Source organism: Danio rerio, chromosome 20 (genome assembly GCF_049306965.1).
Source record: "Danio rerio strain Tuebingen ecotype United States chromosome 20, GRCz12tu, whole genome shotgun sequence".
In the NCBI taxonomy this organism is placed as follows: Eukaryota; Metazoa; Chordata; class Actinopteri; order Cypriniformes; family Danionidae; genus Danio; species Danio rerio.
Window position 1 is genome coordinate 15,920,863 of NC_133195.1, and position 15,189 is coordinate 15,936,051.

Consider the following 15,189-nt stretch of genomic DNA (forward strand, 5'->3'; position numbering starts at 1 on the left):
CATTTATTCTCAAATATCTTAAAAAGTTTACAACAACGAGGTGTCAATATTTTAAATGATCAGTCAGCAAAACATACAGGATGTCTGTAGGTCATGTATGTAGATTTTGTTCTATTTTGGTGATGCTTTTCTACATAAAGTTCAGGCAGACTGAAAGTTTTGACTGAAAATTTTGACTGAAAAAAATGTTGGTTTAAACGATGTCTTTCTCGTCTTTATGACCAAAATGACAGAATATCTGAACGTTTTCACTGTAAGGAAAACAAGAACGAGAAAATAAGCATACCTGTATGTATGTCGACATCAAGGGATGAATTGTTTATGAAAAGTGATCCTCACAATAACAAATGGGTGTGCATGCAGTAAATCATTGATTCATCAATTTCTCAGAAAGTTATATGGTTATTAATGGGAGTTGTCATCAATATAAACGTCCCAGCTTTTTTATCCGCTCAGATTTGTTTCCAGGTGCTGCACACTCAACTTACAGAAAAGCAAGCGCTCCGTTAAAATTCCACTCACGATTGCCGGTAAACAAATGCCGCTCAGATCCCGTTCCGACACAAAATTTTTCTAGTAGGCTAACTAGTTTCTTTGTAACTGAAAAATCGTAATTAACTGTCATTTAAAGCATGTCGATAAAATAAATTTCTGTTTCAAACTGTTAACTTTATAGCCTATTTATTTTGGCAGCTGTGTGTGTTATCTTATACTATAGTAATTATTATAGAATATACAGAGCTTAACTGTGCCAAAACATACCGGATATAGTATATAGTATATTAAATAATGAAAGCACAGAAAGGCAAAACTGAAAGCTTAAGACATAATCTTTAAAATTATTACTTCTATTAAAAATGTTGAAAAAGGTTTGAGATATAAGAATTACAATGGAACATTAATTAAATGCATACTTTCCGTGGAACGGAATCGCGAACGATTTGCTGTTTTAATTTGACGGAAGAAAAAACAAACATGTTATTGGGAAAAAATTCCCTGTGCCGGTTCTAAAAAAGGATTCAGTCAGTGTTTTCGTTTTGTAATCTAAATTTGTAATTTAAGTGAAACATATCTAGGGCAGGACTATTTATCTTACTCTTTTTCTCTGTTTTATTTATTTAAGTTGTTTTTTAAGATGTTCTGTATGCTGTTTAATGTGTCAGACAGAAAATGTAATTATAAATATAATAATCAAATTATAATATTACTCCGACCGCTTAAAGGTTATAGCCTCAGGTTAATCAATTGCCGATTGACAGTTAGGACAATTATATATATATATATATATATATATATATATATATATATATATATATATATATATATACAGTAGGTGAGAGTTCAAAGTGACTATTACCGCCGCGTCATATACCGCCGCCGTTTGAAATAGGAGCCGCTTTGTTTTTAGTGTATGACCGCAGTTTGTGAATGAGCCGCCAGGGGGCGCAAAGGGACGGGATGCGAACCGACAGAAATAGCCCACACAGCAGCCTTAAATATGCTATTGTGCTTGTAAATGAGATTAAACAATAAGTCAAAGCCTTATAATTCCTTTATTAATCATTTAAAATTTGTTAACACGATTTATTGTTATTCTAAACTTTTTAAGTGCAAAGAGGATTCTTTTTGAAAAATAAAAAAAAATTTGCTTATAACGCTCAAAAAAGTTGAACTAAAATGCACAACCCTTGTTGGTTGCACCTGCGGGATGCACAATGAACCTAACGCGCCATTATTTTAATTCTATATTTGTGAAGAATGAGCCAACCGCATATGCTAAGTCAGTCCTGTTGGTCGGGACTCTCTGCTTTATAACTTATTAGTTTATTACAATAATCACACTTAGCTTTGCCATCGTTCTTCACCACATATAGCCACTCAACACATCTTGCGGTCCATCTTTAATGTTTAGATTATTGAAGGTGCTATTGACGTTTTGAGAAAAAAATTAATAGTACTGAAACTAAATTATTAAAAATAAACTTGCGGGACTTCATTTATGTCCTGCGGCAACATTATTTTTATTACACTTTAAGTGATCTGCTTGAGGTAGGTCACGTTTATCAATGGTAAGTTTTAGCCTAAGTTTACATCAATAACATAATGTGCATTGTCCTTTACCATACAAAAAAAGTAAAAAAAAAAAAACATTTATTTATATTTTAAATGCATTAAAAAGCAAGCGCATATCTTAGCCTTGAGTTTGTTCACACTCTGCCTGTATTAACATAAATGCTGTATTTTAATATAGCTAATTTTGATTAGCTTTAACTGACAGCCTTTTCTTCTTTTTCCGCGGTTATGCGGCATTATATTTCACACGCATATGCAAGGTGACTGAATATGAAATTAAAATACAAAACTTACTGAGCCATTAAGTAAAAAAACTAAATAAAACAGTTATACTTTAAAGCAGAACATTGACGTTTTGAAACAAAAAAACGGAACTGAAACTAAATTATTAAAAATAAACCTGCCAGACTTAATTTATGTCCTATTTTCATTATTTATTTATTTTCATTATTCGTTTATTATTATGTACTGAAACATAAAATGAGATAGTAAAATATAATCAACAACGAAAATGTAAATAAAAACGTAAATTAAAAACATAAATGAAAATATCTTGTCTTAGTCCTATCAAAATAGCAAACTTCATCTCTCTATATTTAGACTAAAAGACTGCTTTATTTATTTATATATATTTATTTATTTATTTATTTATTTATTTATTTATTTAAGACTACTTATTTATACTGAATGTTTATGCTTTCACTTTAGTTGTCTTTCATTTCTTCAATTGTATTTTCCAAAATGAATCCTCTTTGCACTTAAAAAGTTTACAATAAACCAGGTAAACAAATTTTAAATGTAAGTTGAGGTGATCGCAAGTTCACAACTGTGAGGTGATGTGCTCTACCGGCAGGATAATCTATATTATTTTGCTGTTTTTCATATGCGCACGTTTAGGATTTGAGATAATAACATTGCCATGATAGTCAAAGAAATCAAAACATTATTTTCACCCCAACACAATTTAATCGGGCACTGAAGGCTAATAATTTAATTCTTATATTTGCTTTTTGACTTCTCACCATGTATCTTTTCTACAGCATAGTATAGTGTAAGAGCATGTCTATTACCAGAAAAACTAAATTAAAATTATATTTTAATTGAACACATCACATCACACACAGTAAGCTACGCCTACAGAACAGTCTGTTTAGCATTGTGAAAAGGCAAAGCTGAATATCTGTGGTTAAAGTGCCACCCAGCGGTCAAATGCTGCTGGCGCATCAAGTAACGCCGTCGCCGCGGTATGAATGGCGGCACAAGGAACACATTGAAGTAGTAACATCTGTATATATATATTTATATATACACACTTACACACACATACAGCTGAAGTCAGAATTATTAGCCCCCCTATATTATTAGCCCTACTGTTTATTTTTTTCCCCCTAATTTGTTTAACGGAGAGATTTTTCAACACATTTTTTAGCATAATAGTTTTAATAACTCATTTCTAATAACAGATTTGTTTTATTTTTGCCATGATGACAGTAAATAATATTTTACTACATATTTTTATGACACTTCTGTACAGCTTAAAATAACATTTAAAGGCTTAACTAGGTTAACTAGGCAGGTTAGGGTAATTAGGCAAGTTATTTTATAACAATAGTTTGTTCTGTAGACTATTGAAAAAAATGTATAGCTTAAAGTGGCTAATAATTTTGACCCTTGGGTTTTAATAAAATAAAAATTGCTTTAATTCTAGCTAAAATAAAACAAGACTTTCTCCAGAACAAAAAATATTACCAGACATACTGTGAAAATTTACTTGCTCTGTTAAACATCATTTGGAAAATATTTTAAAAAAGCCAAAAATTGGGGGGCAATATTTCTTACTTCAACTCTGTGTTTGTGTGTATATACAGTTGAAGTCAGAATTGATAGCCCCCTTCAAATGCTTTTCTTCTTTTTTAAATATTTTCCAAATTATCTTTGACAGAGCAAGGAAATTTTCACAGTATATCTGATAATATTTTTTCTTCTGGAGAAAGTCTTTTTTGTTTTAATTCGGCAGGAATAAAAGCAGTTTTACATTTTTTAAACACCATTTTAGGGACAAAATTATTAGCCCCTTTAAGATATATTTTACCTCAATAGTCTACAGAACAAACCACTGTTATACAATAACTTGCCTAATAACCCTAACCTGCCTAGTTAACCAAATTAACCTAGTTAGGCCTTTAAATGTCACTTTAAGCTGTATAGAAGTGTCTTGAAGAATATCTAGTAAAATATTATTTGCAGTCATCATGGTAAAGATAAAATAAATCCATTATTAGAAATGAGTTATTAGGGAAAAAATAAACAAGCGGTCTAATAATTCAAGGGGGCTAATAATTCTGACTTCAACTGTATATATTTCCACTTTAGATTCCAGAATGAATCTTTGCTAACTTTGAACGTCCCTCCGCACTTACATGTGTTCAAGATTCGCAACTTTGTTAAATCAATACTTGAACTCCATAACTAGGTGCTAATTGCACAGATACGAAACCTTGAACTAACGTTTGCATAACAACCATCAAAGCTTAATCTGGGTAGAGCGAGTGGTTTTGAGTGGATGACTGAGAGGAGCAAAATCTTCAGATGGGCGATCTGTGCTCTTAAAGTAATATTCATGCTCCGCTCATATGCTTTGCTAGCCATGGTAAAGCTGCCAGCAAACCAACTGGTCATGATGGCAGTAAAAAGCAGAGGTACCGTTGTGCTGCTGGAGCAGGGCTGTGCCGCCCCTGTAGCGTTGCTTGGCCATTTCCATCCTGGCAGGCGGATGATCAGGGCTGAAAACGGCAGTGAAGCTGAAGTCGCCCTCTCCACTCCACCAGCCCTGAGCCTGAGCCACAGAGCGCAGATCCGGATGCTCAGCGGAGATCTCGAAGTCTATCGTCAGCTGGTTAGAAATGTTCTTTACACCCTCTGACAACACAAATCACCTCAATTATACTAATACATTGATAATCTGTTTTGATATATATTATAAAAATACCATTTAATTTTATATATATTCAAACAGATTTATATCTAATGTTCAGTGATATATATATATATGGATAAAAAATTTAAAATTATAAATATTAAATATACATCATTCATTTATTAATTCCTCTCATACGCAATAAAAAATACACAAATTCATTAAAAAAATAATATAATTACTCAACTTAATAACTTAACGTATTTTAAACCCACACACACACACACTTACATATACATACAACTTTTCCCCATATATGCTTCACAAATACTGTCTTTTAATTTCATTAAATTATATGTTCATAATTAAATTACTGCTTTCTCTCTTTCCCACCTGTGACTTTCTGTGCAGCCCAGAGTTTCCCAGCAGTCTCCAGCACCCATGCTTCCTGTCGGTCCACTAATAAGAAGGTGTTGTGATAACTAAAGGGTTCGCTGGTCTCCCTGCAGGCTCCACCCTGACCAAACTGCTCCAGCAGAGCCGTGATTACATTCAGAGCCGCCCGAGCACTGTCCCCTCGCTCCAGACCCAGCCTTACAAACACAACATGCAAACAGTTTTATATTGTATCTACACTTTGACATCACTAGTCTCTCACAAAATATCACTAGTCTCCCATTGGACATAACTAGACTGCAATCCAGTCTAATCTACTAAGTCCTTGACCCTTAACTCCCCTTTGTCTCAGTGCTCAGTTCGTCATTGATTACACAAATGGTCACTACTAGCGGAACATCTGATTGGGTTTAAATGGATGCCCTAAACCCTTGAGCACTTGGAAACTACACTGTTGTGATGTCACAATCTCATTGCAATCTGGAACATATAGGTGCTGGAGTGGACATATGAAGCTGACTTGCTCCCTCTGTCAAAATCAAGAATATGCTCATATAAACTTTCCTCATTCACTTGAAGTGGAACGCACTTTAAAATGGTGGCAGGGATTCTCCCGAGGGAATAAGGGCAGGGAGGTTTGTGAGTGTGTGTCTAAAAGTTAAGTGGAATGCACTATAATATCTCCTAGGCATCACTAGTCTCTTGCAGCATATAACTAGTCTCTTACAGACATCATTCTAGAGATTTTCAATCAGGTTTAGATCAGGACTCTGGGTTGCATTTCAGTGTTTTATCAAGGAACTGCCTAAACCGTTATTCTGTGTGAGGCTGGAATGCAGCTCTAGTCTCTGACAGTACATGGCTAGTCTCTCACAGACTATCATTATAGAGATTTTCAATCAGGTTTAAATCAGGACTCTCACCCCATTCACACAGGGCGTCAGCTTCAACATTTTCCATTCACTTTGAATGGGTGATCTCAGGCGTTGCCGAACTACATTGTTGATCCATCAGCACTGCTTTAGTGGCGTTGCTTGCTGCAGAAGTTGGGACTTGCTCAACTTTGTTAACGGCAACAGAAATGTCAGCCAATCAGATCGCTGTATGCAAATTCACCAACTCAGACAGTAGCCGACTAATTTCATTGACTGACGCTGCTATGATGATCGTGTCAGCCTCAACTTCAGACACGCCCTCTGTCAAGCATTGACGCTGAAGCCACGTGTGAATGGGGAGTCTGGATTGCCATTTCATTATTTCAGTGTTTTTATCTTTAAGGAATTGCCTGATCCGTTATTCTGTGTGAGGCTGGAATGCAGCTCTAGTATCTCACAGTTCTTAGCCAGTCTCTCACAGACTATCATTCTAGAGATTTTCAATCAGGTTTGGATCAGGACTCTGGGTTGCCATTTATTTAGTTCAGTGTTTTATCAAGGAACTGTTTGATCCATTATTCTGTGCATGCTGGAATGCAGCTCTAGTCTCAAACAGTACATAGCTAGTCTCTCACAGACTATTGTTCTAGAGATGTTCAATCAGGTTTAGAGCAGAACCCTTGGTTGTTATTTTAGTGTTTTATCAAGGAACTGCCTGATCCGTTATTCTGTGTGAGGCTGGAATGCAGCTCTAGTCTCTCACAGTACATAGTTAGTCTCTCACAGACCATCGTTTTAGAGATTTTCAATCAGGTTTAGATCAGAACTCTAGGTTAACAAATTAATAATTCAATGTTTTTATCCTCAAGGAAGTGCTCAATCCATTATTCTGTGAAGCTGGGAGTCCTAGTCTCTCACAGCACATTTGATCACCACTGTATATTGTCAACACGTGTTTCAACATAAGTAACAATAACTAGACAAATACAGGTTAGGAATGGCTCACCGAACCAGGTCCATTCCCAGCAGAGCCTCTTCTGGATTCACAGGCTCTTTGGTCCAGACGGCCTCATTTCCGACACACACGCCGTGTTCATTGGCCCCCATCTCAGCGCCCCAGAGCCAGGCAGGTCTGCTCAGCACCACTGCATTAGTGTGCTCCACTTGAGGAATGGAGATATATGTGCACTGCATAGAAAACACAACCAGCAGTCAATCGTCTAAAGCAGGGGTGCTCAATCCTGTTCCTGGAGAGCTACCTTCCTGCAGATTTCAGTTGCTACCCATGTCAAACACACCTGAACTATTAATTAATTAGGACCTGAACACCACTTGATAATTACAGGCAGGTGTGTTTGATATGGGTAGCAACTGAAATCTGCAGGAAGGTAGCTCTCCAGGAACAGGATTGAGCACCCTTGGTCTATAGGTCTCGACACACAATGAAGACAGCAAACGTGAGTGAATAAAATTGTTTATAAAAAACACTTGGTTCACCTCCACAGTGGAGGCAGGAGGGTGTGAAGACGCTGGGAAATACACCACCTCTTGCACCTCATCCCGCGGACGGTCAGAGTTTTTACCGAATATCACATAATCTTCCTTTGAACCCGGAGGAAGAGATACAAAACAGTCACATGACCGAGGTGGTTCAGCCATCCTGTGCCAAACACATCAATACATTAGGATCATCACAAACCTGATAAAAACACACTGACTGATCAGATGTGACACACTTAAGCTTAGAACTGTTTTTAAAAAAAATGCACCAGTTGCAAAATAGTACAACAGCTGCTATTATAAATTGAAACAGATCACATAAACATTCATTTCATTTTTTTGTTGACATGAAATCTGGACGTAAAATGATTTTCTCTAGACGAACAAACAACTTAATAATTATTTAACTGTTAAAGATTTTCCATGGAGCTCTGTCATGTCGTGTGTGTTGTGCGCTCTGATTACAGTGCTGAACCCATATATTCACCAGTGATGAAAGAGGTTTGAAACCATTGAACAAATTTCTTTACATAACTCTTTACTGTTTCGAATCATTCGAAACACCACCTGCTGGTTAAAAACATGTAAATGCAACTAATAGTCCAAAAATACATAGTTTAAAAAGGGCCTTTTATAAACACTCTGCAAACGTTTGCTTTTATGTACTGCCTATCAAACGCACTTAGCTTATTGTCTAATATTATTAAGCATTTATACAGTAGTTTACATATTATGCTTTCTTTTATCAACTTTCCTGGCTTATGTTGTTTGTTCCATTGTAGGCAGGACAACAAAATACTATTGACTAATATTATTCCTTTTTGTTTAACTAATGTCTCATTAAAACATACAAACTCACGCAGATGAGGTAAAACGATGATACCTGCTCCAGGATTGGCCCCTAGGGGTTATCTGAATGAATAAATGCCCCCAGTGGAGAACCACTAAGTATTAGTCAATAGTATTTTGTTGTCCGGCCCACAATGGAACAAACAGTTCAAGCAACAAAACCTAATACTAGTTTATAAAATAAATAAGTACTGACTAATGTTATTGCTTTTTGTGTTACTAACGTGTCAGTAAAGCATTGTCAAACTCGCAGATGAGGTAAAAATATCTCAGTAAAGCATCGTCGAACTCGCAGATGAGGTAAAAACGTCTCAGTGAAGCATCGTCAAACTCGCAAATACGGTAAAAATATGTCAGTAAACCATCGTCAAACTCTCAGATGAGGTAAAAACGTCTCAGTAAAGCATTGTCAAACTCACAGATGAGGTCAAAACTAGGGTTGGGCGATGTTGACCAATTTGGCATCGTACAATGTCTAATGTGAAACATTGTGATGGTAGATGGCATTATCGTCATGGGGGTGGTTAGTGTGGTTAAATATCAATTAATTCATAAATAATTAATTAATTGTAGCCTACCGTTTTCACTACCTGACCCACATAGTCTTTGCTTCACTCATAACAAACCATAAATAAATAAAGTTATACACAAATTACCACCTGTCAATCACTTTTTTTCGGCGGGACTCTGGCATGAATAGGCAGTGATCTGTGTCGTTTAAATGGCTATTCCCACAGCTGCTGGAGGAGACGAGAGTTCGTTTGGAGTTTACTGTAATCTGTATTGTGATTAATGATAACTTCCTTATTTTATTATTGTTATGAGGAAATAATAACAAGTTAAGATGCTAAGGCTCAACCGTTTTGGTCGCATATGCGCCCGAAAATTTATCTATGCGACCCTATTTGGAAGCATTTGTGCGAAGGCATATATTATCACTTTTTTTTTCTCATCGTGTGCGCGGATTTAGGAGACATTTATGCAGAATGCATCTTTGATCCTAAAAACGTTAAACGCAGGAACAAATTAAAACAGTTGTTATGTGATTGTGAACTTGCTGAAGTAAAAAAAGTCTGCATTGCTTGCCCCGGCTTTGTGCTATTTTTTGAAATATGTTGCACTTAGATAAAAATAGGTTGTATAACATTTATTTTGTTATCGAAGTCCTTAAAATGAGCACATACATCACGCGCATTCCACTTAAAGCAGCGTTTGTGACGGGCAATTAAACAGTCAGCTGTTCAGCAGTACCTGTTTCTACCGGCAGGTGGAAGTGGCACTGTTGTCACATGGTTTAAAAAAATTCCGCCACTGATCTTCATTCATTATTATGACGAGCTGATGCTGAGGAGGTAATATTACAATATTATTTTTTCGCGAAACAGAATAGTTCTAACTAATGATTAAGTTTAATATTTGTTTTCACAGTATAAAATGTGTGTAGTTTTGGTGAAATAAAATAACTGTAGGTAATCAATAAAATGTGCATCATATTAATGTAAATACATGTGAATTAGTCAGAAAAACGTAAATTGTACTTGCTTTCTAGATATGATATAGATATCTAGACATCTTTATCTAGATGTGATATAGCCATCTGTTTCTGTAATAGTTAAATCAGTGAGTTCATGTATCTAGCATATTATTTTATAGCTATATTCTACTGTAACATGCTATGTCAGTTAGCAGCGGATTATAAATCGACTTTCATATGAAAATACCCAAGATGGCTGGAAGAACACATACAGTTGAAGTCAGAATTATTAGCCCCCCTGGTTATTTTTTTTATCACATTTCTAAACATAATAGTTTTAATAACTCATCTCTAATAACTGATTTATTTTATCTTTACCATGATGACAGTAAGTAATACTTGAATAGACATTTTTAAAAACACTTCTATACAGCTTAAAGTGACATTTAAAGGCAGGTTAGGTTAATTAGACAAGTAATTGTACAACGATGGTTTGTTCTGCAGACTATCAGAAAAAATATAGCATAAAGGGGCTAATAATTTTGCCCCTTAAATGGTTTTTAAAAAATGTAAAATTGCTTTTATTTTAGCCGAAATAAAAGACTTTTTCCAGAAGAAAAAATATTATCAGACTTACTGTGAAAATGTCCTTGCTCTGTTGAACATCATTTGGGAAATATAAAAAAAAAATAAAAAAATTCTAAGGAGGGCTAATAATTCTGACTTTACCTGTATAAGACATTTATTGCCGCAGTCGTGTACATAATCAGTTAAAGCCTTTTAATGTTTATTCAGATCTTATTTTCATTTAACTACAGCAATGGCAGGATTCCTTCATCTATATTAGGGATTTCCTGGAATGTTCTGCTGCTTTTGTGAGGCATACATGGAATTTCTGCTCAAGTATGAATGAAACAGGCATTACATGCATTTAAAGTGCTACAATGCCCACATCAACCGATTTTGAGGAAAACTGAAAAAAATCTCTCTCTAAAGAAATTTGAAGTATTTGAACATATTTATAGCATATAGATCTTTATTTTTATTATTTGTACTATTTTTGATACAATTGTTATTATATCAAAAATAGTAGCCTATTGAATGTCAATATTTCGCAAGGTATTGAATTTAGAAATTTCTGAATTTAGACCTCTTTGAGGCTAAGCCCCATATCCTTTTCGACCCTAGCAACGCCCCTGATGCCAGCTCAGCATCGTGAAGTCTGTCGGCCATCGTCTATTGGCCCAACCCTAGTAAAAACGTCTCAGTAAAGCATCATCAAACTCGCAGATGAAGTAAAAAAGTCTCAGTAAAGGGTAATCTGAATCAATGAGCGCCCCCAGTGAAGAACCATTTAATTTTTTTAAAGTTTCGACACAGCAATACCATAACAAAGCCCTGTTTACAGAAATCGTGACCTGTAATTTTGATACAAACATCGCACCACTGATTCGAAAATAATGATTCAAAAAGGTTTCATGAAGCATTCATTTGAAAGCAGAAACCACTAATATTCACATTAATTGAACTTGTTTTTTAAAAAACTCACAATAATAGTGATTCTTATGAGATTACCCATAATGCTGTGCAGAAAATTCAACCAATTAGACAGCCACAGAAAGCAAAGCATGACAAAATAAACTTTTAAACCCACCCACTCACATGAAGCGCCATAGATGATCTCTACATATATTTGTGTGTATATTCATATTTAACAGCAAACTTTGAATATATTATTATAGATACAATCAACAACTTTAAAGTCCCCATGAACCAGAAGCTGTGACCCTTATTTATTTATTTTTTTTGTATTGTGACGCAGTTCCTAGAGAAACAGATTCGCTGCGTCCGAAACTGCATACTTCCATACTATATAGTACGCTAAAATCAGTATGTGAGCCAAGTATTATGTCCGAATTCATAGAATTCGAAAATCAGTATGTGAGAAGTACCCAGATGACTTACTAATTCCGGCGAGATTCTAGAGTGCGCATCCCATGCATGCTGCGCTATCCCAGGATGCCCCTTCGAGAGAATTCATGAATGGGAGTAAAGCAACGCAATTGACGCAGGTAGGTCACGTGACCATGGCAAAATTCCATTCATACTTTTCACATTCATACTGTATAGAACATACTTTTCTAACCGCCGAGTAGTACGTTTAAATTCAAATGCAGTACCTACTCAGTAGTAGGTGGTTTCGGACACAGCGAATGTTAAATGACACAACAGTGGGCGTGGCTTGTTTTTTCTACTGTGAGCTGATTGGATGTAGTAAAGTAGGCATGTCATTCAGCAAGAGGAAAAGGGTTTGGGGAGAGTAATAACAACCTGACAGGCTCCTCCTGCTCACCATTTCTGTTTGTTGTCAAAACTGACTGCTGGAGCAGCGTGATTAAATTTTTTAGCCATGCCCAATTCCTAAGATATAGGTTTTCGAATAATTTAACTGAAAAAAAGGAAGTGCATTTACAGATTTCAATTTAAAATTAGAATCTATTTAGAAACTATTAAAATTAGAAACTATTTTCTGTTCTTAATGACATGCAAAGATTAATTGTTCACCACAAAACTAACAATGTGAGCTAACAAAATACTATGGTTAGCTTTGATTTTGTAGGGGCCTTTAAATGTCCCTTAAATTACTTGTCTCTATCGTTTGTAATTGTGTGTCATTTGCAAGGATTAATTTCCTTTATCCAAGCCTATAAGCATAATCTTTTATAATATAATCTTAATAATCATCTTTTATTTGGTTTTTATTAGGTTTTTGAATAAAGCTATAAGGACAGATGTATAAAAATAGTGCACAGATAAATAATAATTTATAATACACAACAAAGTAATTAAAATAAATACATTAAAACATTTTAAATAACAAAAAATGTCAATTTTTTTATGTTGCATTTGATTTAAATTTTTTGCAGTGTTTGAGTTTATAAAAAATCTAAGTATTTAAATAATCTATTAAAAAATAATATTTTAGGCTCCCTGTATATTTAAAATATATGTATATATTTTTATGTATATATATATATATATATATATATATATATATATATATATATATATATATATATATATATATATATATATATATATATATATATATATACTTTTTATGCTGCATTTGTTGTACATTTTTGCAGCATTGAAAATCTAAATATTCTATCAAAATATAATTTTTTAGGCTCCTTCCTATTTATTATTTTAAAAGTTGTGAGGGAATAAAAAGGTGTTATAATAACATTCATAATAACAATTATTATTACATATATAATATAATTATTTAGCATTTATGTATAATTATTTAAAATAAAAAAATATATTAAATAATGTCTTTATTAAGCTGCCTTTGATGTTCAATAATTTTTGCAATATTTCAGTTCATTAAAATTCTAAATATTTAAATATTCAATAAAATATAACATGTTAGGCTCCTTCTTGTAAATTTATTATTTTTAAAGTAATGAAGTGTTAACTGAAACATTATAAATAATAATTTAGAATACTTTAATAAGTTTTTTCAAACAAATATAGATATTTATATATTATAATTATGTATTTTTATACTGCAGTTGATGTACATTTTTTGCAATATTTCAGTTTACTAAAAAAATCTAAATATTTAAACATTCTATTAAAATATGATTAGTTTAGGCTTCCACTGTTTATTATTTTAAAAGGTGTGAGGGAAGAAGAATAAAAGTGTCAGAACAACATGCATAATAATCATTATAACATTTAATTATTTTAAATTTATGATAGAAGTACTTAAAATAAATTTAAAAATAAAAATATCTGTTTTTTTAAGCTGCCTTTGATATTTCTTTTATTTAACATTTTAGTTCATTAAAAAATCTAAATATTTTTTTAAATACATTTTAAAAATCTTATTTTACGCTCCCCTCTGTTCATTTATTATTTTCAACGTTATGAAGTGTTATAATAATAATAATAATAATATGTATAACAATCAGTATAAATAATAATTTGGAATACATTAATAATTAAAATATATTTTTAAATATTAGAAATGTCTTTTTATGCAGCCATAAATATAATATTGTTTTAAGCTCCCTCCAATTCATTTATTAATAAATAATTAAATGGCATATGTTTATGTAATAGCTGGCATATTTACATATTCCAAAAAAACTTTTAAAAATATATTTTCAATTTTTATAGGTTTCTCTTCGTAACAAACCACTGTGCATTAACATATACTCAATCAACTCTATGATAACTTATACATAGCTTTCAATTATAACTTGTAACATTTAAATTTAAATATTATTTTATTACTTAAAGATGCAAAACATCACATTTACTATTCAAAATCCTCCTTACTCATGAACTTCGAAACCTCTATGAGAAAGCACGGGTCAGCAGTAATGTGTGTGTGTTTGTGTGTGTGTGTGTGTGGCAATAGTTAAGAGTCCTCCACTGACAGGAGTGTAAAGAGGAGGAGGATTACTGGTAGTGTTAAGTCTGGACAGTCTATACGGCTTATAGCCTGACCTCCATTTCACCGATTCTTCAGCTCCGATCTCCAGTCGCTCAACACCTCTAAAGCTACTTTAAACACTCATAACAGCAGCAAAAGGAGCTCCATAGAAGATGCTGTTAATATCTGATGATCTAGAAATGGCCTGTGTCTGATAACGGAGCATCTATATCAACATTTATCAAATTCACGCGTCAAAATTATCGCGTGACATCCATGTACGTGCTTTGTTTGTCCGTTTTTAGTGCTGCTATAATTGTGCAACTGTCTAATTGTGTGTTTGGCGAAGTTTTATTACCTTAATAAGCTCCAGATCGGCCAGCGAGCCTGTGAGAGGCAGAGCTGAGACTGATCAACCTGCAGCAGGCGTTCGCTTCAAAATAAAAGTCCCGCAGCACACCCGGTCTGCCTGGGTCTGTCAGTGAGGCTACTGCAGGCACTTCAAAATAAAAGGCCTTTGATTTCATATAACTTTAACAGCGGTGCTATTCAAAACCAGTCCACTGAAATAATAAAAAACTCAATTTAATAATTCAAGCATACAATTATATATAAATAAATAAACTTTAATTTTGACATTAATCGACAGTCTTTTTCT

General features: G+C 33.8%; 1 protein-coding gene across 6 annotated transcripts in view; it reads right to left on the reverse strand.

Annotated features, from left to right (window-relative positions):
• scrn2 (secernin 2) overlaps positions 1-14,950 on the reverse strand; it is a 45,502-nt gene extending 30,552 nt beyond the window's left edge. For 3 of the 6 annotated variants that reach the window (XR_012395577.1, XM_005160433.3, XM_005160434.3), the window contains exons 1-5: positions 14,890-14,950; positions 7,759-7,921; positions 7,268-7,449; positions 5,384-5,583; positions 4,777-4,992 (exon numbers count right to left, since the gene is read on the reverse strand). Coding sequence is in view for 4 of the 6 variants with exons in the window: in XM_005160433.3 (XP_005160490.1) it covers positions 4,777-4,992; positions 5,384-5,583; positions 7,268-7,449; positions 7,759-7,920 (760 nt within the window). In the remaining 2 variants the exon portion in view is untranslated. Of the gene's footprint in view, positions 1-4,776; positions 4,993-5,383; positions 5,584-7,267; positions 7,503-7,677; positions 7,922-14,889 lie in introns of those variants that run through there. The other 3 variants (XM_073932709.1, NM_001030116.1, XR_012395578.1) reach the window with 3 other exon arrangements.
• Positions 14,951-15,189: the final 239 nt, after the last annotated feature.